Here is a 26519-nt window from a genome sequence, read left to right on the forward strand (position 1 = left end):
GAGAAACCAAATACATAGCTGCCTCAATTACCTCATACCCCTGCACATCGACTCAGAACTGGTACTTCCTGTATACATCCATGTTATTTTTACTCGTTATTCTTATTCATTATTCACTATTTAAATTTGGTATATCTTTTTTTTAAACTCTACATTGTTGGAAAAGAACCTGTAAGTAAGTGTCACGCCCTGACTTATGGGACTCTTGTCTGGCCCGGCCCGGCCCGTTCCCGCTCCCCGCACGTCACTGTTAGTCTGCAGAGCATGTGACAAATACCATTTTACGACGCATGTGACAAATACCAAGCATGCGACAAATACAACTGTATTTTATTTTATTTATAGTGTTATCTCTCAAATACATTACATTTCAAAGTCACAGTGCAGCAGTCGCAAAGTTTACCAAAGAAGTCCACCATTCGATTAGTCACAGTGTCAAAACTATTTTGCGTCAGATTTTAACAATAATATAAATAGAAAGTGAGCCATCACATTAGAGGTAACCTAACCATTGACATTGTGCCAAGATTATTCATACAACAAGAGTAAGAACAACTAATATACTCTCTGGAAATATATAACAAATATTCAACTTTCATTTAGAAAAGTAATTTCCAGATCTAGTGAGGTTTCTTGTCACCTTATGAGGATTTATGTTTATTTTTCCATTGCTTCTTGCATTCTAAATCTTCTCAGGCTTGACAGAGAAAACTGACCACCGACAAATTGATCACTGTTCAACAACAGGAGTTACTGTGAAACGGCTGAGGGGTGCTACATCAGCGTTTGGAGGTGTTTTAGAGGGAGAGGAGATTTTCAGTGGCAACGGCTCTCCAGGTCCAACAAGCAGTACCACATTCTCCTTCTTCGACAGCCAGAAGGCTGGGTAGAGGGGCTCCAGAAACGCAGCCTTGTATTTGTGGATGAGGGTCATGCCGACGGCGTCATCCACCCCATAGAAAGCCAGTAAGCCACGGCTATAGTCCACGTAGACCCCAATACGTGTGAACTTGTCCAGTCCCAGAGGTGTCTCCACATCACCGTGCCAGGCAGAGAAGGTACGTCCGTTCCATTGGAGGCACCATGAGAAGTCATTGCCGGTGATGCAGCTGTTACTTTCCGAACCCTTGCGGTCGATGCTCTTGTAGGTGAGTCCAACATGCGTGCCCTCACCGCTCACGTCCACCTCGAAGTAGTGTCGGCCGACATAGAAGCTCTCTGTGGCCAGTACCTGGCGCCAGTTCTCAAAGCGTTCAGGGACATCGGGGTACGGGTGTTGCCAGGGTGTGGTGTTGGTCACCTTCCTGTTTTCTTCAGTCAGACGCAGGAACTTATGGGCCGTGTCTGCGTCAAAACTCATGGGATTGGCATCTGCACAGCGTGAGAGAGAACAACATAACAGAACATGAGAAAAGCAGAGCAGAATCAACAGCTTAGGCAAGGCCAACTTTACAGATTCAAAAACAACAATTACGCTATACAAGGATTTTGATATTTTCTACAGAATATTATGATAACCTTGAAGTACTACCGTGATATATTCAAGTGATTTGAAGCATTGTTTTGTTTCTGTATGGATGACCTCAATACGATAGAAGACACTCACATTTTAGAAAGTCTTTCCGCGTCTTTGGGTCTGGAACATCCATGTTCTGTTTGGCTGCAATTATTTCATGGACTGTCGTTTTAATCCCCATCATGTCTGAAGAGTAGAGAGAGAGAGAGAAATGGAACATGTTTTATGGTCATAAATAATCACATTAGCCTACTTCACTTTTTTAACTCACAAGCATGAAGTTTTAATTTGATTGTAGCCATTTATTTTTTGAAGAAAGAAAGAACACATTGCTACATAGTATTACAATGACAACATCCCCCATGACACTCAAACTGGTGACTCACACTGCTCACAGCTGGGTTTCCCTCTAGCGAAGGACAGCCCTAGGGCGGCAGGTAGCTTAGTGGGTAAGAGCGTTGTGCCAGTAACCGAAAGGTCGCTGGTTCTAATCCCCGAGCCGACTAGGTGAAAAATCTGTCGATGTGCCCTTGAGCAAGGCACTTAACCCTAATTGCTCCTGTAAGTCGCTCTGGATAAGAGCGTCTGCTAAATGACTAAAAATGTAAAAATGTAAAAAATTAGAGGCTCTTAACTATTTTTATCTCTCTGACTCCAGTCTACTGCAGTCTACTCCAGTCTACTCCAGTCTACTCCAGTCTACACCAGTCTACCAGTCTACTCCAGTCTACCAGTCTACTCCAGTCTACCAGTCTACTCCAGTCTACCAGTCTACTCCAGTCTACCAGTCTACTCCAGTCTACCAGTCTACCAGTCTACTCCAGTCTACCAGTCTACTCCAGTCTACCAGTCTACTCCAGTCTACCAGTCTACTTCAGTCTACCAGTCTACTCCAGTCTACCAGTCTACTTCAGTCTACCAGTCTACTCCAGTCTACCAGTCTACCAGTCTACTCCAGTCTACCAGTCTACTCCAGTCTACCAGTCTACTCCAGTCTACCAGTCTACTCCAGTCTACCAGTCTACCAGTCTACTCCAGTCTACCAGTCTACTCCAGTCTACCAGTCTACCAGTCTACTCCAGTCTACCAGTCTACTCCAGTCTACCAGTCTACTTCAGTCTACCAGTCTACTCCAGTCTACCAGTCTACTCCAGTCTACCAGTCTACTCCAGTCTACCAGTCTACCAGTCTACTCCAGTCTACCAGTCTACTCCAGTCTACCAGTCTACTCCAGTCTACCAGTCTACCAGTCTACTCCAGTCTACCAGTCTACTCCAGTCTACCAGTCTACCAGTCTACTCCAGTCTACCAGTCTACTCCAGTCTACCAGTCTACTCCAGTCTACCAGTCTACTCCAGTCTACCAGTCTACTTCAGTCTACCAGTCTACTCCAGTCTACCAGTCTACCAGTCTACTCCAGTCTACTCCAGTCTACCAGTCTACTCCAGTCTACCAGTCTACTCCAGTCTACCAGTCTACCAGTCTACTCCAGTCTACCAGTCTACTCCAGTCTACCAGTCTACCAGTCTACTCCAGTCTACCAGTCTACTCCAGTCTACCAGTCTACTTCAGTCTACCAGTCTACTCCAGTCTACCAGTCTACCAGTCTACTCCAGTCTACCAGTCTACTCCAGTCTACCAGTCTACTTCAGTCTACCAGTCTACTCCAGTCTACCAGTCTACCAGTCTACTCCAGTCTACCAGTCTACTCCAGTCTACCAGTCTACCAGTCTACTCCAGTCTACCAGTCTACTCCAGTCTACCAGTCTACCAGTCTACTCCAGTCTACCAGTCTACCAGTCTACTCCAGTCTACCAGTCTACTCCAGTCTACCAGTCTACTCCAGTCTACCAGTCTACTCCAGTCTACCAGTCTACTCCAGTCTACCAGTCTACTTCAGTCTACCAGTTGTAACAAGGGCTCTACACATATGAAAACTGTCTGAAGGATACCTCAGGTCTGTAGACAAGTTTAAACACACCCAGGTAGGGAGTCCATAGATTCTCTTTGTATCTGGGGAACAAAGCTCAGGTGTTGTTCTTCCTCCTAACACACCATCACTTCCTCTCTACTTTCTATGTTTCTCTCTCTATCTAATATAACTCTACTGAAGAGTAGAGAGAGAGAAATATAACATGTTTTATGGTCATAAATAATCACATTAGCCTACTTCACTTTTTTAACTCACAAGCATGAAGTTTTAATTTGATTGTAGCCATTTATTTTTTGAAGAAAGAAAGAACACATTGCTACATAGTATTACAATGACGACATCCCCCATGACACTCAAACTGGTGACTCACCCTGCTCACAGCTGGGTTTCCCTCTAGCGAAGGACAGCCCTAGATTAGAGGCTCTTAACTATTTTTATCTCTCTGAGTCTACCAGTCTACTCCAGTCTACCAGTCTACTCCAGTCTACCAGTCTACTCCAGTCTACCAGTCTACTCCAGTCTACCAGTCTACTCCAGTCTACCAGTCTACTCCAGTCTACTCCAGTCTACTCCAGTCTACCAGTCTACTCCAGTCTACTCCAGTCTACTCCAGTCTACCAGTCTACTCCAGTCTACCAGTCTACTCCAGTCTACTCCAGTCTACCAGTCTACTCCAGTCTACCAGTCTACTCCAGTCTACCAGTCTACCAGTCTACTCCAGTCTACCAGTCTATTCCAGTCTACCAGTCTACCAGTCTACTCCAGTCTACCAGTCTACCAGTCTACTCCAGTCTACCAGTCTACTCCAGTCTACCAGTCTACCAGTCTACTCCAGTCTACCAGTCTACTCCAGTCTACCAGTCTACCAGTCTACTCCAGTCTACCAGTCTACTCCAGTCTACCAGTCTACCAGTCTACTCCAGTCTACCAGTCTACTCCAGTCTACCAGTCTACCAGTCTACTCCAGTCTACCAGTCTACTCCAGTCTACCAGTCTACTCCAGTCTACCAGTCTACTCCAGTCTACTCCAGTCTACCAGTCTACCAGTCTACTCCAGTCTACTCCAGTCTACCAGTCTACCAGTCTACTCCAGTCTACTCCAGTCTACCAGTCTACTCCAGTCTACCAGTCTACTCCAGTCTACCAGTCTACCAGTCTACTCCAGTCTACCAGTCTACTCCAGTCTACCAGTCTACTCCAGTCTACCAGTCTACTCCAGTCTACCAGTCTACCAGTCTACTCCAGTCTACCAGTCTACTCCAGTCTACCAGTCTACCAGTCTACTCCAGTCTACCAGTCTACTCCAGTCTACCAGTCTACTCCAGTCTACCAGTCTACTCCAGTCTACTCCAGTCTACCAGTCTACCAGTCTACTCCAGTCTACCAGTCTACTCCAGTCTACTCCAGTCTACCAGTCTACCAGTCTACTCCAGTCTACCAGTCTACTCCAGTCTACCAGTCTACCAGTCTACTCCAGTCTACCAGTCTACTCCAGTCTACCAGTCTACTCCAGTATGCCAGTCTACTCCAGTCTACCAGTCTACTCCAGTCTACCAGTCTACTCCAGTATGCCAGTCTACTCCAGTCTACCAGTCTACCAGTCTACTCTAGTCTACCAGTCTACCAGTCTACTCCAGTCTACCAGTCTACTCCAGTCTACCAGTCTACTTCAGTCTACCAGTTGTAACAAGGGCTCTACACATATGAAAACTGTCTGAAGGATACCTCAGGTCTGTAGACAAGTTTAAACACACCCAGGTAGGGAGTCCATAGATTCTCTTTGTATCTGGGGAACAAAGCTCAGGTGTTGTTCTTCCTCCTAACACACCATCACTTCCTCTCTACTTTCTATGTTTCTCTGTGACCAGCGTGAGGGATGCCTGAACCGCAACCGCAAGCATAGCCTCCCGAGTGGCGCAGTGGTCTAAGTCACTGCATCGCAGTGCTAGCTGTGCCACTAGAGATCCTGGTTCGAATCCAGGCTCTGTCGTAGCCGGCCGCGACCGGGAGACCCATGGGACGGCGCACAATTGGCCCAGCGTCGTCCAGGGTAGGGGAGGGAATGGCCGGCAGGGATGTAGCTCAGTTGGTAGAGCATGGCGTTTGCAACACCAGGGTTGTGGGTTCGATTCCCATGGGGGGCCAGTATAAAAAATTATGTATGCACTCACTAACTGTAAGTCGCTCTGGATAAGAGCGTCTGCTAAATGACTAAAATGTAATCTGTCTTTTTACCACAATCGTGTGAGACTGGCAGAGGCTTGCCGCCAGCCACTATGGCAGTTTGCCTCTGCCAACCAGATGGTGACTGCACTCACCATTTTTGCAGGTCGCTTTGAGTGTCTCTATGTAGTTGGACAGCAGCATCTCACACAGCTCCTGTGTGGAGGTAACAATCTCTCTGCTGAAGGAGTTGAGCTGGTCCATGAGGCCGATGTAGACCCCAGGTAGGGTGAAGTCGGAGCTGTCCTTCTTCCACTCGGAGTACTCCTGTAAAACACACAACACATCCCCCGTTCACTATTTTCTACCCAGTTGGAAATGACTGATGAAGTATCGTTAATGGCGTCCTGTCCAGGGGGTGTACTTGTACATCAAGCTGCCTCACACTACAGAAACAGGTGATAGGTGCCTGCCCCTATGGGCTGTTCTGGCTCGGACAAGGCTTACTTACTTATTGTTAATGGCAACCTGAGTGAATACTAATGATAAAACATGGCTCGGGTAAAACATTAGGTTAGTTTCTACCTGTGGAGGCTGGTGGGAGGAGCTATAGGAGGACAGGCTCTCTGTAATGGCTGGAATGGAATAAAAGGAATGGAGTCAAATGTGGTTTCCATATGTTTGATGTGTTTGTTACCATTACAAGGAGCCCATCTTCCTATAGCTCCTCCCACCAGCCTCCACTGGTTTCTACTTTAATCATGTTTCAGTGAAGAGAGCAGCACATACGCAGCTCAGGTTTGTTAATAACACTATTGAGTCACTTGGCAATGTCCGACACCACAACACAACCAACACCGAATCCACCAGACCAGAGAAAACCATCTTACCTATAGGAGAGTCCACCTCAGTCATGTTTCATGATTAAAGTGAATACGTATGATAGCAGCACTGTGGCTTGTGTCAAGGTTGATGAGAACCACCTTAGGTCAGTGAATAACCCTAATGAGTGGCACAACAACCTTTATCAGAGTCCATGGTTAACCACCAAATAGATGTTGTACCTGTTAAGTTAGGCTACTGTATGTGCCGAAACTACTTCAAAACCAACCACCATGAGAACCACCTTAGGTCAGTGAATAAAACGACTGACTTGACACCGCCTCCATCTCAGTCTCAATCCATCATAAAACCACCAGACCAAGTAAGAACTTACCTGTAAGAAGTCCACGTCATTCTTTTTCTTGTAGAGCTTCTCCACCTGAGACTGTGTCTTCTTCAGCTCAGTGCACCTCTGCTCCAGGTGTACCTTGATCCCCTCGGCCTGTCTCAAAGCCTGCTTCTCCTCTCCCTCCAGGATCTCCGTCACCTTTAGGTCCAGGTTTAAAGTTTATTTGAAAATCTTGGTTTATATGCAGGTTGTGCAGAAATAAACATAACAAAAAACATACAGTGCATAAAACATACATCAAATGTGATATCATACAATATGTATTTTTTTTTTAAAGCAGGTAAAAAGAATAGATCAGCCTAAATATACAACAGCTAGGCATTTCACTTCATCAATAAATAGGATTACCTCTCTCTTGGCCCGCTCCACCGCAGCCTGGAGCTTCGTAAACTGGTTCTCGATCACCTCACGGACCTCTGTCACTGAATTCTGCATAGGGAGATATGGGCATAGGGGAATGGGGGAGATATGGGGATATGGGGATGGGGGAGATATGGGGATGGGGGAGATGGGGGAGATATGGGGATGGGGGAGATATGGGAGATGCCAGAGATGTTTTCAGGGCAGTTTCATAACTGTGTACACACTAGGTACAGTATATTCAGATATAGGGGCTGAGGTGACAGACAGACAGACAGACAGACAGACAGACAGACAGACAGACAGACAGACAGACAGACAGACAGACAGACAGACAGACAGACAGACAGACAGACAGACAGACAGACAGACAGACAGACAGACAGACAGACAGACAGACAGACAGACAGACAGACAGACAGACAGACAGACAGACAGACAGACAGACAGACAGACAGTGGTCTGATTGAAGTGGCTTTGTCCGTTCTTGTAATTATATTTTCCTGGGGTCCAAACTAATTAAGGCTAAAATAAAATAAAACAGTACATATAATATTATTACACCACTACATATCTACAATACAACATTTATAACACCACCATGCATACGTGTGTGTAGAGTGCTGGCATGTGTGTTTCCTCAGAGTCCGCATCGTCCCATAAAGGTGTCTGTGCTTCAGGTATTGACTGTCTGCTTACACAATCAATCTCTGGGGACAAGGAATGCTACACGGCATGGCGCCAAACCCCAAACAAATGAATTCCTTTTACCACACCTGGGTAAACCTGTCAGGTTGGGGTGGGCGGTTCTAGCTCTTTCATCAGTATTTTTTTTACTGCTTGTAAAACGTTGTGACATGCCTCTGTTTTGTCACTCGGCTGAAGCGATGCTACTCAGCACTTCAACAGTCACAAAGCTATCAGCCTTTGACGTCATCCTTTAAACATGTAACAAGAAGGGCACTGCAGCCTACTGTACCTCAATGGAGACAGTGTTGACTTGGAGTTTGTTGATGGCTTTCTCTGCTGCTGTCACTGTCTTCTCCATCTCCGTTTGCTTATCTTGTAGTTCCCTCTGTCAGGAAGAAAGACAGGAAGAAGGAGAGGAAAATTCAATGACTGCACACATTATAGTCAAATTGTTGTCATGCCTGAAGCTATGCCTTATTTGAACAATTCTGTTCAACTCATTTATTTGACCAATTTATCTAAACGTTTACAATACAGCTTAGTCACAGGAACAGTGCGTTTTCCTGTCTGTTTCTCTATTGTCAGATATGATCTGATTTCTATGTTATTCTATTGTGGTTTTCAGGGAAGGGATCTGATTCACTACAGTTTGATTCATTGTGTTTCAGTATAGCTAGGGCCTGAATTCCTTAGGAAGGTCCGAGTGACTCTTGAGTTGCAACTGCTACTCATGCTAGAATTGATATCTGTACCAGAGGAGGCTGGTGGGAAGAGCTATGGGAGGATGGGCTCATTGTAGTGGCTGGAATGGAATAAATGGAACGGTATCAAACACATCAAACAAATGGAAACCACATGTTTGTTGCCGTTCCATTGCAGCGGGCTGCATTGCCAGCATGGATTGTAACGCTAGGAGCAGGAGGTGGGCGGTGCCAGGATGATGTGTAGCACACGGGTAAGTTGTTTATCAAGTGAACCATCTATTCTAGGTAACGTCAGCTAGCTAGCTACATATACAGTGGGGGAAAAAAGTATTTAGTCAGCCACCAATTGTGCGAGTTCTCCCACTTAAAAAGATGAGAGAGGCCTGTAATTTTCATCATAGGTACACGTCAACTATGACAGACAAATTGAGAGAAAAAAATCCAGAAAATCACATTGTAGGATTTTTAATGAATTTATTTGCAAATTATGGTGGAAAATTAGTATTTGGTCACCTACAAACAAGCAAGATTTCTGGCTCTCACAGACCTGTAACTTCTTCTTTAAGAGGCTCCTGTGTCCTCCACTCGTTACCTGTATTAATGGCACCTGTTTGAACTTGTTATCAGTATAAAAGACACCTGTCCACAACCTCAAACAGTCACACTCCAAACTCCACTATGGCCAAGACCAAAGAGCTGTCAAAGGACACCAGAAACAAAATTGTAGACCTGCACCAGGCTGGGAAGACTGAATCTGCAATAGGTAAGCAGCTTGGTTTGAAGAAATCAACTGTGGGAGCAATTATTAGGAAATGGAAGACATATAAGACCACTGATAATCTCCCTCGATCTGGGGCTCCACGCAAGATCACACCCCGTGGGGTCAAAATGATCACAAGAACGGTGAGCAAAAATCCCAGAACCACACAGGGGGACCTAGTGAATGACCTGCAGAGAGCTGGGACCAAAGTAACAAAGCCTACCATCAGTAACACACAACGCCGCCAGGGACTCAAATCCTGCAGTGCAAGACGTGTCCCCCTGCTTAAGCCAGTACATGTCCAGGCCCGTCTGAAGTTTGCTAGAGTACATTTGGATGATCCAGAAGAGGATTGGGAGAATGTCATATGGTCAGATGAAACCAAAATATAACTTTTTGGTAAAAACTCAACTCGTCGTGTTTGGAGGACAAAGAATGCTGAGTTGCATCCAAAGAACACCATACCTACTGTGAAGCATGGGGGTGGAAACATCATGCTTTGGGGCTGTTTTTCTGCAAAGGGACCAGGACGACTGATCCGTGTAAAGGAAAGAATGAATGGGGCCATGTATCGTGAGATTTTGAGTGAAAACCTCCTTCCATCAGCAAGGACATTGAAGATGAAACGTGGCTGGGTCTTTCAGCATGACAATGATCCCAAACACACCGCCCGGGCAACGAAGGAGTGGCTTCGTAAGAAGCATTTCAAGGTCCTGGAGTGGCCTAGCCAGTCTCCAGATCTCAACCCCATAGAAAATCTTTGGAGGGAGTTGAAAGTCTGTGTTGCCCAGCGACAGCCCCAAAACATCACTGCTCTAGAGGATATCTGCATGGAGGAATGGGCCAAAATACCAGCAACAGTGTGTGACAACCTTGTGAAGACTTACAGAAAACGTTTGACCTGTGTCATTGCCAACAAAGGGTATATAACAAAGTATTGAGAAACTTTTGTTATTGACCAAATACTTATTTTCCACCATAATTTGCAAATAAATTCATTAAAAATCCTACAATGTGATTTTCTGGAATTTTTTTTCTCATTTTGTCTGTCATAGTTGACGTGTACCTATGATGAAAATTACAGGCCTCTCTCATCTTTTTAAGTGGGAGAACTTGCACAATTGGTGGCTGACTAAATACTTTTTTTCCCCACTGTAAATAGGATATTCGTTTTTTTAATGACACAAACATTAGCTTGATCTGCTAAAAACAACTAAAATGTATGTTAGATACCTTGCTAGTAGCTAAGCTAGCTAGCTAATGAACAGATGTCCAGTCATAAAGAGAGAACAGTGACAATACAAAAACACAATTGCAATGAAATATTAAATGTTATATCACTTGAAAATAATGAAGCAAGTCTTGGTCTAATTTCTATGTTTCCTAACCTCAGATACCTCTGAAAGCTGCTAAACCCTGTCCGCGGATTAAGTTCAGAAAAGAAAGTCCTAAATCCTGGAGAGACTGAAGGGTATATCTCCAATGGGTTATATATGCTATTGGTTTACTGTTAGAATTGGTTGCAGGGGCCTCCCAAGTGGCGCAGCGGTCTAAGGCTGTGTCATAACCGGCCGTGACCGGGAGTCCCATAGGGCGGCGCAATTGGCCCAGCGTCGTCTGGGTTAGGTGGGGCTTTACTTGGCTCATCGCGCTCTAGTGACTTCTTGTGTCGGGCCGGGGCGCCTGCAGGCTGACTTCGGTCGTCAATTGAACAGTGTTTCCTCCGACACTGTCACACTCTGGCTCCGGGACTTGTATTTGAGCCAGGGTGTATTCGTGTTGTTGGGGTTTGTTTTGGTTAGGTTGGGAATAGGGTGTGTTCATTTGGGTGTGGTGGGTTTTTGTTCCGTTTCGGTCGGTGTACCGTGGACTTCATGAGTCGTCTTTTGTTTGTAGTTCGAAACTTTAATTAATAAAGTCATGTTTCTTGCACACGCTGCGCCTTGGTCTCCTTCGCTCCTAGACGACCGTGACAGAAAAACCCACCATTCTAGGACCAAGCGGCGTGTCAAGCGGCAACAGGATCCACCTACACAGGATTCATGGACATGGGAGGAGATACTGGATGGAAGGGGTCCTTGGGCACAACCGGGAGAATATCGCCGCCCTCGTGAAGAGCTGGAGGCAGCTAAAGCCGAGAGGAGGCAATATGAGGAGGCAGCACAGAGGCAAGGCTGGAAGCCCGTGAGCACTAGCCAAAAAATTTCTTGGGGGGGGCCTTAAAGGGAGTGTGGCGAAGTCAGGTAGGAGACCTGCGCCTACTCCCTGTACTTACCGTGGAGAGCGAGAGTACGGGCAGACACCGTGTTACGCAGTAGAGCGCATGGTGTCTCCTGTACGCGTGCATAGCCCGGTTCGGTACATTCCAGCTCCACGTATCGGCCGGGCTAGATTGAGCGTTGAGCCGGATGTCATGAAGCCGGCCCAACGCATCAGGCCACCAGTGCGTCTCCTCGGGCCGGCTTACATGGCACCAGCCTTACGCATGGTGTCCCCGGTTCGCCTACATAGCCCGGTGCGGGTTATTCCTCCTTCCCGTACTGGTCGGGCGACGGGGAGCATACAACCAGGTAAGGTTGGGCAGGCTCAGTGCTCAAGGGAGCCAGTAAGCCTGCACGGTCCGGTATTTCCGGCGCCACCTCCCCGCTCCAGCCCAGTACCACCAGTGCCTACACCACGCACCAAGCCTCCTGTGTGTCCCCAGAGTCCTGTGCGTCCTGTTGCTGCTCCCCGCACTAGCCCTGAGATGCGTGTCCTCAGCCCGGGACCACCAGTTCCGGCACCACGCACCAGGCCTATAGTGCGTCTCGGCCGGCCAGAGTCTGCCGTCTGCCCAACGGCGCCTGAACTGCCCGTCTGCCCAACGGCGCCTGAACTGCCCGTCTGCCCAACGGCGCTTGAACTGCCCGTCTGCCCAACGGCGCCTGAACTGCCTGTCTGCCCAACGCCGTCTGAACTGTCCGTCTGCCAAGCGCTGCATGAACTGCCCGTCTGTACAGAGCCTTCCGCCAGACAGGATCAGCCAGAGCCTTCCGCCAGACAGGATCAGCCAGAGCCTTCCGCCAGACAGGATCAGCCAGAGCCTTCCGCCAGACAGGATCAGCCAGAGCCTTCCGCCAGACAGGATCAGCCAGAGCCTTCCGCCAGACAGGATCAGCCAGATCCGTCAGCCAGCCATGAGCAGCCAGATCCGTCAGCCTGCCATGAGCAGCCAGATCCGTCAGCCAGCCATGAGCAGCCAGATCCGTCAGCCAGCCATGAGCAGCCAGATCCGTCAGCCAGCCATGAGCAGCCAGATCCGTCAGCCAGCCATGAGCCGTCCAGCCAGGATCCGCCAGAGCCGTCCAGCCGGGGTCCGCCAGCCAGCCAGGATCCGCCAGAGCCAGCCAGCCAGGATCTGCCATTCAGTCCGGTGCTGCCCCTTAATCCGGTGGGGTTAAGTTGGAGGGTGGTCAGTTGGAGGAGGCTACGGAAGCGGGTAGTGACGACCGTGACAGACACATTGGTGTGGCTGGCTTCTGGGTTAAGCCCGTAGCATAAAATAATTGGTTGAAGGACTACAACAATAATGATACAAGTAACAATGCATACAGTGGCTTGCGTTAGTATTCACCCCCCTTGGCATTTTTCCTATGTTGTTGTCTTACAACCTGGAATTAAAATGGATTTTTTGGGGGTTTGTATCATTTGATTTACACAACATGCCTACCACTTTGAAGATGCAAAATATTTTTTCTTGTGAAACAAACAAGAAATAAGACAAAACAACACCTTTTGCAGCAATTACAGCTGCAAGTCTCCTGGGGTATGTCTCTATAAGCTTGGCACATCTAGCCACTGGGATTTTTGCCCATTCTTCAAGGCAAATCTGCTCCAGCTCCTTCAAGTTGGATGGGTTCCGCTGGTGTACAGCAATATGTAAGTCATACCACAGATTCTCAATTTGATTGAGCTCTGAGCTTTGACTAGGCCAACACCTCTCATCACCCCGAGAACACCATCCCCACAGTGAAGCATGGTGGTGGCAGCATCATGCTGTGGGGATGCTTTTCATCGGCAGGGACTGAGAAACTGGTCAGAATTGAAGGAATGATGGATGGCGCTAAATACAGGGACTGTCACGGTTCAGACAGACGACCAGAGGACCACAATTGCGTCACACCAGAAAGTTTATTAAAACTTAAGGGAAAAGGGAAGTAGGGAGTGAGTGAAGGCTCCAGGGGTAACAGGGATCCCGTCCAATGTGCTGGGTCTGTGCCCCCCCCAGTGGCAGCGATGCGTCCTATGAAGCCGGTGGTGGGTGGTCCAGAAGTCCTGGGGGGGGGGAGACACAGACACAACAGGGCGGATGAAACAAGGCAGCAGTACAGTTCAAGGGAAATCCAAATACGTAGTAGCAAGGCAGAAGGCTGGTCAGAGTTACCGGGATCGAAGAGTAGTCAGGAGTCGTTATGGCAAAAAGCAGGTCTGGATCTCCTGGGGCAGAAGAGTATCCAAACATCAGGCAGGTCCGGGAACACAAAACCAGGGTGAGCCAGAAGCGCGAGCAAACAGGTTCCGGGTGTGAGCTTTGCAGACGATCTGACAAAGGAGAGCTGAAAGACAGGGCTATAAATACTGGGAGAGGTAGTGGGTAATGCAGCGCAGCTGGCAGAGTAATTAGAGCAGAGCAGAGCAGGGACAGGTGGAGCTAGTTAGGCTGAGTAGAGAGAGTGGTGAGCAGAGTGGAAGAAAATTAAGGTGGTAACCCGGTGGAGTGAGAGGCTCATGACAGAACCCCCCCCCCAAGGGACGGCCCCAGAAGTCCCAAGAGCAACACCACGCCGGGCGGGAGGAGGGGAGCCGGAGGAGGGCTAGAACTCCTCCGAACGGTCCGAGTGAACGTCCTCATCCTCGGAGGAAGCCGGAGGGCCGTGGTCGGAAGATGGGACAGGTCCCGAGACAGGATCAGGCACAGGACAGGAAGCCGAGCGGGCAGGACGGTTAGGGACCCCTCTGGGGCGGCCCCTACGGATTGCAGGTTGATCAGGATGCCGTTGGTGGAAGGCGGTGATGAGAGTCCTATCCACAATCCGACTAGCTGGCACCCAGGTCCTTTCCTCAGGTCCATAGCCCTCCCAGTCAATGAGGTACTGGAGACCCCTACCCCTCCGTCTGGACCGAAGCAGGCGGCGGACGGTGTAAACCAGACCACCATCGACGAGCCGTGGAGGAGGAGGACAAGGCGCAGCAGGGACCAGCGGACTCTCATGAATGGGCTTAATCTTAGACACATGGAAAGTGGGGTGCACCCTCAGGGAATTAGGCAGTTGGAGCCGGACAGCAGTTGGGCTAATCACTCTTATGATAGGGAATGGGCCAATGAACCGAGGTGCCAGCTTCTGCGACTCCACCCTGAGTGGCAGATTCTTCGATGACAACCACACCCTTTGACCAACATGGTAGGTGGGAGCAGGAATTCTCCGACGGTTGGCCCCGGTAGTGTAGCTGGCAACGGATCTGAGGAGTGTGGCTCGGGCTTGTGACCAGGTGCGGCGACATCGACGGGCAAAAGCAAGTGCAGATGGGCAAGTAACCTCCTCTTCCTGGCTGGCAAATAGAGGAGGCTGGTATCCATAAACACATTGGAAAGGGGACATACCGATGGCAGAGCAGGTCAGAGAATTGTGCGCGTACTCCACCCATGTCAATTGCTGCGACCAGGAGTGGGGGTTGCGTGAAGTCATGCATCGCAGTGCCTTCTCGAGCTCCTGATTTGCCCGCTCTGACTGCCCATTGGATTGGGGATGGAATCCGGAAGTCAGACTGACTGTGGCTCCCAGCAGGTGACAGAACTCCTTCCAAAAAGCGGAGGAGAATTGTGGACCACGGTCAGAAACTACATCCTTTGGCAGTCCGTGGATCCGGAAGACGTGTTCCAGGACCACCTGGGCGGTCTCCTTGGCGGTTGGGAGCTTGGGGAGGGGAATGAAGTGTGCCATCTTGCTGAATCGGTCAACTATGGTGAGAATGACGGTCATGCCACTTGAAGGGGGCAGCCCCGTGACAAAGTCAAGGGCGATGTGAGACCAGGGACGTCTGGGCACAGGCAGGGGCTGCAGCAATCCGGCTGGGGGCTGGCAGGACGACTTGTGTTGGTTGCAGATGGGGCAGGCTTGGACGAATTCCCGTACATCCTTTCTCAGAGAGGGCCACCAGAACCTCTGGGCGAGCAGGTTGTAAGTGCGGGTGGAGCCAGGGTGACAAGCTAGGCGGGAGTCATGTCCCCACTGAACGACCTGGGACCTCAGGTTTTCGGGGACAAAAAGGCGGTCAGCTGGGCAAGTGCTGGGACCTGGCTGGTTACGGAGAGCTTCCAGCACCTGTTCCTCAACAGCCCAGGTCAGAGCTGCTACGATGCAGGGACTTGGCAGAATCGACACAGGGTCCTTGGAGGGGGTGTCATCCTTCTGGAATTGACGGGAGAGGGCGTCTGGCTTGGTGTTGCGTGATCCAGGCCGGTATGACAGAGTGAAATTAAACCTGGTGAAGAACAGGGCCCAGCGGGACTGCCTGGAGTTCAACCGTTTGGCCGTGCGGATGTACTCCAAGTTCTTATGATCGGTCCAAACGAGAAATGGAATGGTGGACCCCTCCAGCCAGTGACGCCACTCCTCCAAGGCAAGCTTCACAGCCAGCAGCTCACGGTTCCCTATGTCGTAATTGCACTCAGAGGGGGACAACCGACGTGAGAAAAAGGCACAGGGATGGAGCTTCCTATCCTCCGCAGCCCACTGAGAAATCACAGCACCAACTCCCACATCCGAGGCGTCCACCTCCACAATGAATTGCCGGTCCACATCAGGCATCTGGAGGATGGGAGCGGAGGTGAACCTCACCTTGAGGGTACTGAAGGCTTTGTCGGCTGCTGGGGTCCAGGTGAAGGGTTGCTTGGTGCTGGTTAGAGCAGTGAGAGGGGCAGCAACGGTACTGTAGTTCCGGATAAACTTTCTATAGAAGTTAGCAAACCCCAGAAACTGTTGCAGCTTCTTTCTGTTCTCCGGAACTGGCCATGAAGTGACTGCTGATACTTTGGCAGGATCCATTTGGATACTTCCCTCTGCCACTATGTACCCCAGGAAGGCCACTGTCTTGACGTGAAACTCACATTTCTCTGCCTTGGCGTAGAGGGAATTCTCCAGAAGACGATGAAGGACTTGCTGGACATGGCGGGTGTGTTCAGACAGGTTTCTGGAGTAGATTAAGATGTCATCCAGGTAAACGAAGACAAACTTGTTTAACATGTCCCGCAGTACATCATTCACTAGAGCCTGGAACACAGCAGGAGCATTGGTGAGGCCAAAAGGCATAACCAGATACTCGTAGTGGCCTGTTGGTGTATTGAATGCGGTTTTCCATTCATCTCCCTCCCGGATCCGCACTAGGTGGTAAGCGTTTCTGAGATCCAACTTGGTAAAAACAGTGGCTCCCTGGAGCAACTCAAAAGCAGAGGTGAGCAGAGGCAGAGGGTAACGGTTTTTCACTGTGATGTCGTTGAGTCCCCTGTAGTCGATGCAGGGGCGAAGAGATCCGTCCTTCTTCCCCACAAAGAAGAAGCCAGCACCAGCAGGAGATGAAGATGAACGGATTAATCCTGCGGACAGAGAGCCATTGATGTAGTCCTCCATGGACTTTCTTTCAGGAGCAGACAACGAATAAAGACGGCCCTTTGGAGGGGCTGTTCCAGGGAGGAGGTCGATGGCACAGTCGTACGGTCGGTGAGGGGGCAGAGATGTGGCTCTTGCTTTGTTAAACACTTCTCTGAGACCATGGTAGCATTCTGGGACATTGGAGAGGTCAGGAGCGGAGTTAGTAGGTACTGGCCGAGGGGGTAGTGCGGCAGCAAGCAGGCAGGTACGGTGGCAGTCCTCTCCCCACTCCCTGATCACCCCGGTCACCCAGTCGAGCTGAGGGTTGTGCCGGCGGAGCCATGGGTAACCCAGGATGAGGGGTTGGCCTGGAGAGGGGAGCAGGTGAAACTGGATAGTTTCTTGATGGTTTCCGGACAGACCCATCGAGACCGGGGCCGTGACATGAGTGACCGATCCGAGTAAGTGTCCGTCCAGTGCCCGGGCAGGAATAGGAGGTGTCAAACGGAGGTTCTCCAGTCCCAGTTGGCGTGCCAGCTTGATGTCCATTATGTTGGCCTCGGCGCCAGAATCCACCAGAGCAGCCAGGGTGTGAGTTGAGTCAGAGAGGCGGAGGTGAACTTGCAGCAGGGGTTTGCGGTCGGAGGACTGGATGGTCATTGAACTCAACCGGACTCCCCCTATGCCCGGTGAGCTTCGGCCTTTTAAAGGGCAGGTTACCACACGATGTCCATCACCTCCACAATAGAGGCAGAGGTTTGAGGTGAAGCGGCGCTGACGCTCTGCAGGAGTGAGAGAGGCTCGCCCAATCTCCATAGGCTCAGACTGATCAAGCTGACCTGGGTGAGTGGCAGTAGATGACAGGAGCCCAGTCGGATCTCTCCGAATGCCGGTAGTAGGTGGACCTTGGCGCCCCCTCTCACGACGACGGGTCTGTATCCTTCTGTCGATCCTGACAGTCAGTGCGATGGCTTCATCAAGAGTGGAAGGCAGTTCATGGGAGACCAACTCGTCCTTGATATAGTCAGCCAAACTATGGAAGAACGCGTCCACCAACGATGGTGTGTTCCAAGAACTTCGTCTAGCCAGGGTTCGGAAGTCGATGGAATGGTCTGCGACTGTACGTCTGCCTTGTCGAATACTGAACAGTTCACGAGACGCCTCTGCGGTTGGTGAATCCAGGTCAAACACCTTCAGCATCTCCTCAGCAAACAGGTCGAAGGTTGCACATGCGGGGGTTTGACGTTCGAACTCTGCTGTTCCCCAGAGTCGAGCTCGGCCCGTCAGGTGAGTGATGGCATACCCAACTTTAGCCCCCTCCGTGGCGAAGGTCCTTGGCTGCAAGGAGAACTGAAGTCGGCAGCTAGTCAGGAATGGCCGGACCTGGGTTGAATCGCCGTTGAACCGCTCGGGGTTTCCAATCTTGGGTTCCGGAGCAGCGGCTGCAATGACCGGGGCAGGTAACTCGGGGGCAGGGCTGGTGGGCAGACTGGCTGGGGTAAGGTTGGTGAGGAGTTGAATGATCATGGCGAGTTGTTGTTGCTGCTGCTGGAACTGCTGCTCATGCTCGTCGGTTTCCATGTCGGGGGAAGTGTGCGCTGAGTCCATAATGGTCAGATCGTACTGTCACGGTTCAGACAGACGACCAGAGGACCACAATTGCGTCACACCAGAAAGTTTATTAAAACTTAAGGGAAAAGGGAAGTAGGGAGTGAGTGAAGGCTCCAGGGGTAACAGGGATCCCGTCCAATGTGCTGGGTCTGTGCCCCCCCCAGTGGCAGCGATGCGTCCTATGAAGCCGGTGGTGGGTGGTCCAGAAGTCCTGGGGGGGGGGAGACACAGACACAACAGGGCGGATGAAACAAGGCAGCAGTACAGTTCAAGGGAAATCCAAATACGTAGTAGCAAGGCAGAAGGCTGGTCAGAGTTACCGGGATCGAAGAGTAGTCAGGAGTCGTTATGGCAAAAAGCAGGTCTGGATCTCCTGGGGCAGAAGAGTATCCAAACATCAGGCAGGTCCGGGAACACAAAACCAGGGTGAGCCAGAAGCGCGAGCAAACAGGTTCCGGGTGTGAGCTTTGCAGACGATCTGACAAAGGAGAGCTGAAAGACAGGGCTATAAATACTGGGAGAGGTAGTGGGTAATGCAGCGCAGCTGGCAGAGTAATTAGAGCAGAGCAGAGCAGGGACAGGTGGAGCTAGTTAGGCTGAGTAGAGAGAGTGGTGAGCAGAGTGGAAGAAAATTAAGGTGGTAACCCGGTGGAGTGAGAGGCTCATGACAGGGACATTCTTGAGGGAAACCTGTTTCAGTCTTCCAGAGATTTGAGACTGGGGCGGAGGTTCACCTTCCAGCAGGACAATGACCCTAAGCATACTGCTAAAGCAACACTTGAGTGGTTTAAGGGGAAACATTTAAATGTCTTGGAATGTCCTAGTCAAAGCCCAGAACTCAAGCCAATTGAGAATCTGTGGTATGACTTAAAGATTGCTGTACACCAGTGGAACCCATCCAACTTGAAGGAGCTGGAGCAGTTTTGCCTTGAAGAATGTGCCAAGCTTATAGAGACATACACCAAGAGACTTGCAGCTGTAATTGCTACAAAAGGTGGCTCTACAAAGTATTGACTTTGGGGAGGTGAATAGTAATGCACGCTCAAGTTTTCTGTTTTTTTTGTCTTATTTCTTATTTTGCATCTTCAAAGTGGTAGGCATGTTGTGTAAATGAAATGGCAAACCCCCCGAAAAAAAATCAATTTTAATTCCAGGTTGTAAGGCAACGAAATAGGAAAAATGCCAAGGGAGGTGAATACTTTCGCAAGCCACTGTAGCATTTCCATATTCCTCAGCCATTTAAGAGCTAGCCTGATCCCAGATCTGTTTGTGCTGTCTTGCCAACTCCTTATTCCCTATGGTCATTATCAATGACAGAGTTAGCAAAACAACACAAACAGATCTGGGACCAGGCTACTCACTCAACAGCTTGTGTCCTTCCCTCACTTCCTGTTCTGGTCTGAGCACGCTCTCATTGCTCTGAAAAGACAAATATCTTCTTCTACAGAGCGGAACAACAAAGCCGTTCGACCTGTTTGGGCTTAAACAATTTGTAGATGACGCGTGAATGTTAATGATACTTATTATCCTGTATTCATAATTTGGCACAGAGACAAATATCTCACATCACAAAACATTACTTATAACTATTCATATGTTGTGTCTTGTAAATGTAAATGCCGTTATGCTCAGTGAGACAACAGTGAGAACCCTTGAAGGGAAACTGAGACCCAAATCGTGTGTGTAAACTGAATGTCAACAGAATGATCTTGTTTTGATGTTCCCTGAGCCAGCATTAAACAGTAACAAAGAGGTTTGGATAAGTCTGGAGAAATGGCATATCCTGTAGTGTTGTAGATTATCCTGGATCAACACAGACAAGCCGCCTGTTCAAGTTATGTAGTTCCTCAAAAGAGGTATTTGCTTGTGAACACACAAGAAGAACTCTAGGTGAAGAGTAGCCTTCCCTCCTCAGTCATACCTTGAGTTTAGTTCAGCACGTGAGCTTATTGTATCTACATGTGAATTACCAAGGATTCAGCTGATAGTAATTGAGTTGTTGCATGACTATTGTCAATACCGTATGGGTTTTTCAAACATTCCTTGGTTTAGCTATGGGAGTCATAATTTTAAAGTTTTGCAACAACAGCTCATTTGCAAATAACAGATGTGAGCTAAAACCTGGATCTCTGTTTGAGTTAATGATTGAACCTGAGGGTCATGGGTTTTCTATGTCACTGCACAACACGTCTTTTCAACGTGGATAATTGGGTAATATTTAGTTGAGATGTTGAACAATGAGATTACAACCTATATTCACTCACTCAAAAAGACAGCCAAAAGTAGGTTGAATTTCCAATGTGTTATCACTATGCCTTCAACCATCTAAAAGCGCAACCAAATTCCAATGGAAAAACAATGTCTGATTTTTGGTTTAGATTAATGTGTTAATACTGTGCTTCATCTAATAGCAGAACGAAATGGCCTGGATTTGAGTTGAGATTACATTAAAAGTACATGGTGATCAATGCTGTTCGAGATTCTGCACAGATTATTACAGCAATTGTGAAGATCTCCAGAGACCTGCAATGACCTTTGCATGCTATCTTGAACACGCATTTATTTCATATAACTTCATATAAGCAGGATAGTGAAAGTGTCTGAAAGATTTTGTCTCATTCTATATGAGTTGGGGGTGAAGGAATTTGGTGAAGCCCCATCCGATGAATTGTTCTGTTCCTTTTATGAACTGGAGTGAAGGACCTTTGGTGAAACTCCGTCTGAAGCACTGTTTTGTTTATTTCAAATAAGCAGGAGAGTGAAAGTGTATGTACTGTATGTGCCGGCGTAAATGTGAACCAGTGGTGGTCGGTGACGTTTAAGATGAGGGAGGACCATTTTTTTTTTTTATGAGCATGGCCTTATTTCTATTATAGTATATTGGATAACTGGCATTCATATTCCATTAATCCAGCTCAATGTAAAATCGATAGGTTTAGGCTACTACTGTACATGATACTCAAACCTTCATATCATAACCGCTAACCGCTACACACAGCCTACATTGTTGTCATCATATTAGCTAACGTCATTCTAGTCAACATAGCTACTAGAACTAACGCGTTAATAAACCCGTTACATTCATGCAGTGTAGAGTCAGCAAGCAGTTTAGCAGTTACACTGGCAGGCCCCGGTGGCAATTAATTAATAAAACCAAAAGCTTACCTTGACTTGGAAGAGTTCCGGTGTTGGATAGCCATAGCCAGCTAGCTAACATAGCATCCCTCTATGTTTGAGCCAGGGGTTTATGTAGATTAAACCAGCTAGCTGCGTTCGCTAGCTAAGTGAAAGTGAACGTGAAAAAAAATAACGAAATATAGCTAACTCTCTCTCGCTCTTGCGTTTCCTTCATTTTTGAAGAAATTAATTTGTTTAAAACTGTTCAAACTAGCTGTCCTCTGGCTACACAATGGTGCTACCCTACAGATATCATGAAATTGTGGAGAAAAGGGGGTAAAAAAATAAAATAAAACATTTTACAAAATAAAATCTATGTAGGCTATAGCCTGTGGTAAATGTATGGGCTAATTAAATATAGTGGGATGTTTCAGACTGGTCACTTCCACACCGGCTGGAGTGCTAGAGGTGACTAGAGGTGACTCTTTACTTACAAACATGAGGTGGCCAATTTTCATGTATAACAACGCCACACAATTGATATGGTGTTCTGTAATTTGAGAATGTTGTGGACCTATGCACAAGGTGTTTTCTTTAGATATCAAATCTATGCAAATGTTTGTTTGCTCGTGTATCAAAGAATGTGAGAGTGAGAGACAGAGAAACTGAGAGAGAGAAAGGGAGAGAGAAAGGGAGAGAGAAAGGGAGAGAGTAAGAGAGAGGGGGAAAGCATGCACGCAGAAGAGAGAAAGTGCAATACCTCAATGGTTTTGCGTGCCTCTACCACAGCGACAGTGTTGTGTCCCCTGTGGTCCTCTGTCACACAGTCCTGACAGACACACACAGCGTCGGCACAGCAGAACAGGTCCAGGGGCCACTTGTGGGTCTCACAGGTCCGTCTCTCGATGTCCCTCAGCGGCTCCACCAGCCTGTGGTTCTGGAACTTGGAGTTCTCCAGGTGAGGTCTAAGGTGGTCCTCGCAGTAGGACACGAGGCATGTGAGGCAAGACTTGAGGGCGCTGCACGGGCTCGTCTCCATACATGAGTCACACACAACATCATCGGACCCCAATGGCTCTACTTTCATCTCTTCCTTTGATTTCTCTTTTAATTTCTCTTTCACCCCAACCCCCACATCCTCTTTCACTTCCTCTGCAGGCTGTGGAGGGTCACTCCCTTTATCTTCCTGTATCTTTACCTCCTCTGGTTTCTTAGGGTCCTCTGATTCCTTCAGGTCTTCCTGTATCTTTGCCTCCTCTGCTGTCTTTGAATTCTGGGTTTGTATGTCCTTTTTCTCATTTTCTTTGGTTTTGATCACCGGTGGAGACTCAGCCACTATTCCATTCATCGTTCCATTCTGTTCCACAGGTGCCGGTTTAGGCTTGTCAGAGCATTGTAGACACTGGAGGCAGGCCTTACCTTTCTTCCCCAGGCAGGAGGCACAGACTGAGTGGCCACAGGTAGCGGACTTATCGCCGTTGAGAGCACCGGAACACACGGTGCAGCAGAGTTTCTGGTCTGGTTCTGACTGTGGTTTGAGTTCTGTGTCTGCCATAGCTCCCTCTGCCTCTGGCTAACCTGTTAGTTCCTTCCTGGAACCCTGTTCTGTTCTGCTCTGTCTGCCTCTGGCTAACCTGTTAGTTCCTTCCTGGAACCCTGTTCTGTTCTGCTCTGTCTGCCTCTGGCTATCCCGAGTTAGTTCCTGGAGCCTCTAACAAGCCACACCTCAACTATGTGAGCGTTTCAGCTGCATCTCTCATAGTTTCAGCTAACTCCACACACACCCTCCACACACACCCTCCACACACACACACACACATACACCCGCCCCGAAACAAACACACCCACGTGCCCTCCTCCATGCAAACACTGCCCTCCCTTTTATGTTATTTTGTATCAGATGACAGCGTGAAAGTAGCAACATGGGTGGAGCTCAGATTGGACACAGAGAGGTGTGGCGTTGCTCTCGTCTCTGTGTAATGTTTTGCTGGAGTTGATGATCATGAGTTGATCATTGATTAGATAACTTGGTCATTGATGGATAACACTTCTATACTATCAGATGATTATACAAAGGGATCAATCAAGCATTGAATTATTAATTGATTCCCCATGTCTTCTCTGATAAGAAACTATGGTATCCTACAAGAGGAATACGCTTGTCGTTTGTATTTCTAAGTGGTTGGCCAATTTCCAAATTCCAAAGTGCAGGGAAATACAATGCAGAGGCAAATATTGATTATTTGAATCTCTGAGTTGATCAAGGCCAGAGCTTTGATTGGAAAGACTGATAGAACACTGCCACCCAGTGACAGAACTCAACAGCATACAGATCAACACAATACAACACGTGGTATTTACTGGCAATAAAAACTGGTCTCATACTACAACATCTCAGCTGGTGAGGTAGCTCGCTTTTTAAGGGAAATCTCTTAGAATTAAACATAGCACACTTGCACGGACATGATTAAATAATTTATTTCATATAGACAGTAATTTCAGTGCAAACAAATGTGTGATTTTCTATTGCAGACACTAAAAATGAAACGGCAGGCACACATACCTCAAAAACACCAACACCATCGGTCTATGGTAAACACCAACACCATCGGTCTATGGTAAACACCAACACCATCGGTCTATGGTAAACACCAACACCATCGGTCTATGGTAAACACCAACACCATCGGTCTATGGTAAACACCAACACCAACACCATCGGTCTATGGTAAACACCAACACCATCGGTCTATGGTAAACACCAACACCATCGGTCTATGGTAAACACCAACACCATCGGTCTATGGTAAACACCAACACCATCGGTCTATGGTAAACACCAACACCAACACCATCGGTCTATGGTAAACACCAACACCATCGGTCTATGGTAAACACCAACACCATCGGTCTATGGTAAACACCAACACCAACACCATCGGCCTATGGTAAACACCAACACCAACACCATCGGTCTATGGTAAACACCAACACCAACACCATCGGTCTATGGTAAACACCAACACCATCAGTCTATGGTAAACACCAACACCATCGGTCTATGGTAAACACCAACACCATCGGTCTATGGTAAACACCAACACCATCGGCCTATGGTAAACACCAACACCATCGGTCTATGGTAAACACCAACACCATCGGTCTATGGTAAACACCAACACCATCGGTCTATGGTAAACACCAACACCATCGGTCTATGGTAAACACCAACACCATCGGTCTATGGTAAACACCAACACCAACACCATCGGTCTATGGTAAACACCAACACCAACACCATCGGTCTATGGTAAACACCAACACCATCGGTCTATGGTAAACACCAACACCATCGGTCTATGGTAAACACCAACACCAACACCATCAGCCTATGGTAAACACCAACACCATCGGTCTATGGTAAACACCAACACCATCGGTCTATGGTAAACACCAACACCATCGGTCTATGGTAAACACCAACACCAACACCATCGGTCTATGGTAAACACCAACACCAACACCATCGGTCTATGGTAAACACCAACACCAACACCATCGGTCTATGGTAAACACCAACACCAACACCATCGGTCTATGGTAAACACCAACACCAACACCATCGGCCTATGGTAAACACCAACACCAACACCATCGGTCTATGGTAAACACCAACACCAACATCATCGGTCTATGGTAAACACCAACACCATCGGTCTATGGTAAACACCAACACCATCGGTCTATGGTAAACACCAACACCATCGGCCTATGGTAAACACCAACACCATCGGTCTATGGTAAACACCAACACCATCGGCCTATGGTAAACACCAACACCAACACCATCGGTCTATGGTAAACACCAACACCAACACCATCGGTCTATGGTAAACACCAACACCAACACCATCGGTCTATGGTAAACACCAACACCAACACCATCGGTCTATGGTAAACACCAACACCAACACCATCGGCCTATGGTAAACACCAACACCAACACCATCGGTCTATGGTAAACACCAACACCAACACCATCGGTCTATGGTAAACACCAACACCATCGGTCTATGGTAAACACCAACACCATCGGTCTATGGTAAACACCAACACCATCGGCCTATGGTAAACACCAACACCATCGGTCTATGGTAAACACCAACACCATCGGTCTATGGTAAACACCAAACCATCGGCCTATGGTAAACACCAACACCATCGGCCTATGGTAAACACCAACACCATCGGTCTATGGTAAACACCAACACCATCGGCCTATGGTAAACACCAACACCATCGGTCTATGGTAAACACCAACACCATCGGTCTATGGTAAACACCAACACCATCGGTATATGGTAAACACCAACACCATCGGTCTATGGTAAACACCAACACCAACACCATCGGTCTATGGTAAACACCAACACCATCGGTCTATGGTAAACACCAACACCATCGGTCTATGGTAAACACCAACACCATCGGTCTATGGTAAACACCAACACCATCGGTCTATGGTAAACACCAACACCATCGGTCTATGGTAAACACCAACACCAACACCATCGGTCTATGGTAAACACCAACACCATCGGTCTATGGTAAACACCAACACCAACACCATCGGTCTATGGTAAACACCAACACCATCGGTCTATGGTAAACACCAACACCATCGGCCTATGGTAAACACCAACACCATCGGTCTATGGTAAACACCAACACCAACACCATCGGTCTATGGTAAACACCAACACCAACACCATCGGTCTATGGTAAACACCAACACCAACACCATCG

At 48.2% G+C, this 26519-nt stretch overlaps 1 protein-coding gene across 1 annotated transcript; it reads right to left on the reverse strand.

Moving 5' to 3' along the window:
* Positions 1-304: 304 nt before the first annotated feature.
* On the reverse strand, positions 305-23396 carry LOC311101076 (tripartite motif-containing protein 16-like). The gene is made up of 7 exons (XM_084142123.1): positions 22474-23396; positions 8183-8278; positions 7192-7272; positions 6829-6981; positions 5768-5939; positions 1607-1702; positions 305-1371 (listed from the first exon to the last, which is right to left on the reverse strand). The coding sequence occupies exons 1-7, from the start codon at positions 23266-23268 to the stop codon at positions 731-733; spliced, it is 2034 nt and encodes a 677-aa protein (XP_083998249.1). The 5' UTR covers positions 23269-23396; the 3' UTR covers positions 305-730.
* Between the last annotated feature and the right edge of the window lie 3123 nt (positions 23397-26519).

Source organism: Coregonus lavaretus, assembly GCF_964263955.1.
Source record: "Coregonus lavaretus genome assembly, chromosome: 25".
NCBI lineage: Eukaryota > Metazoa > Chordata > Actinopteri > Salmoniformes > Salmonidae > Coregonus > Coregonus lavaretus.

What these genes read in the sequence shown, in the direction of transcription:
- LOC311101076 (XM_084142123.1), bottom strand. Translation starts at nt 23,268, where the DNA reads ATGGCAGACACAGAACTCAAACCACAGTCAGAACCAGACCAGAAACTC. An exon ending in ATGACGTGGACTTCTTACAG is followed by an intron (nt 5,940 to 6,828) that starts GTAAGTTCTTAC and finishes TGTGTTTTACAG; the next exon opens with GAGTACTCCGAGTGGAAGAA. An exon ending in GCGGAAAGACTTTCTAAAAT is followed by an intron (nt 1,372 to 1,606) that starts GTGAGTGTCTTC and finishes CACGCTGTGCAG; the next exon opens with ATGCCAATCCCATGAGTTTT.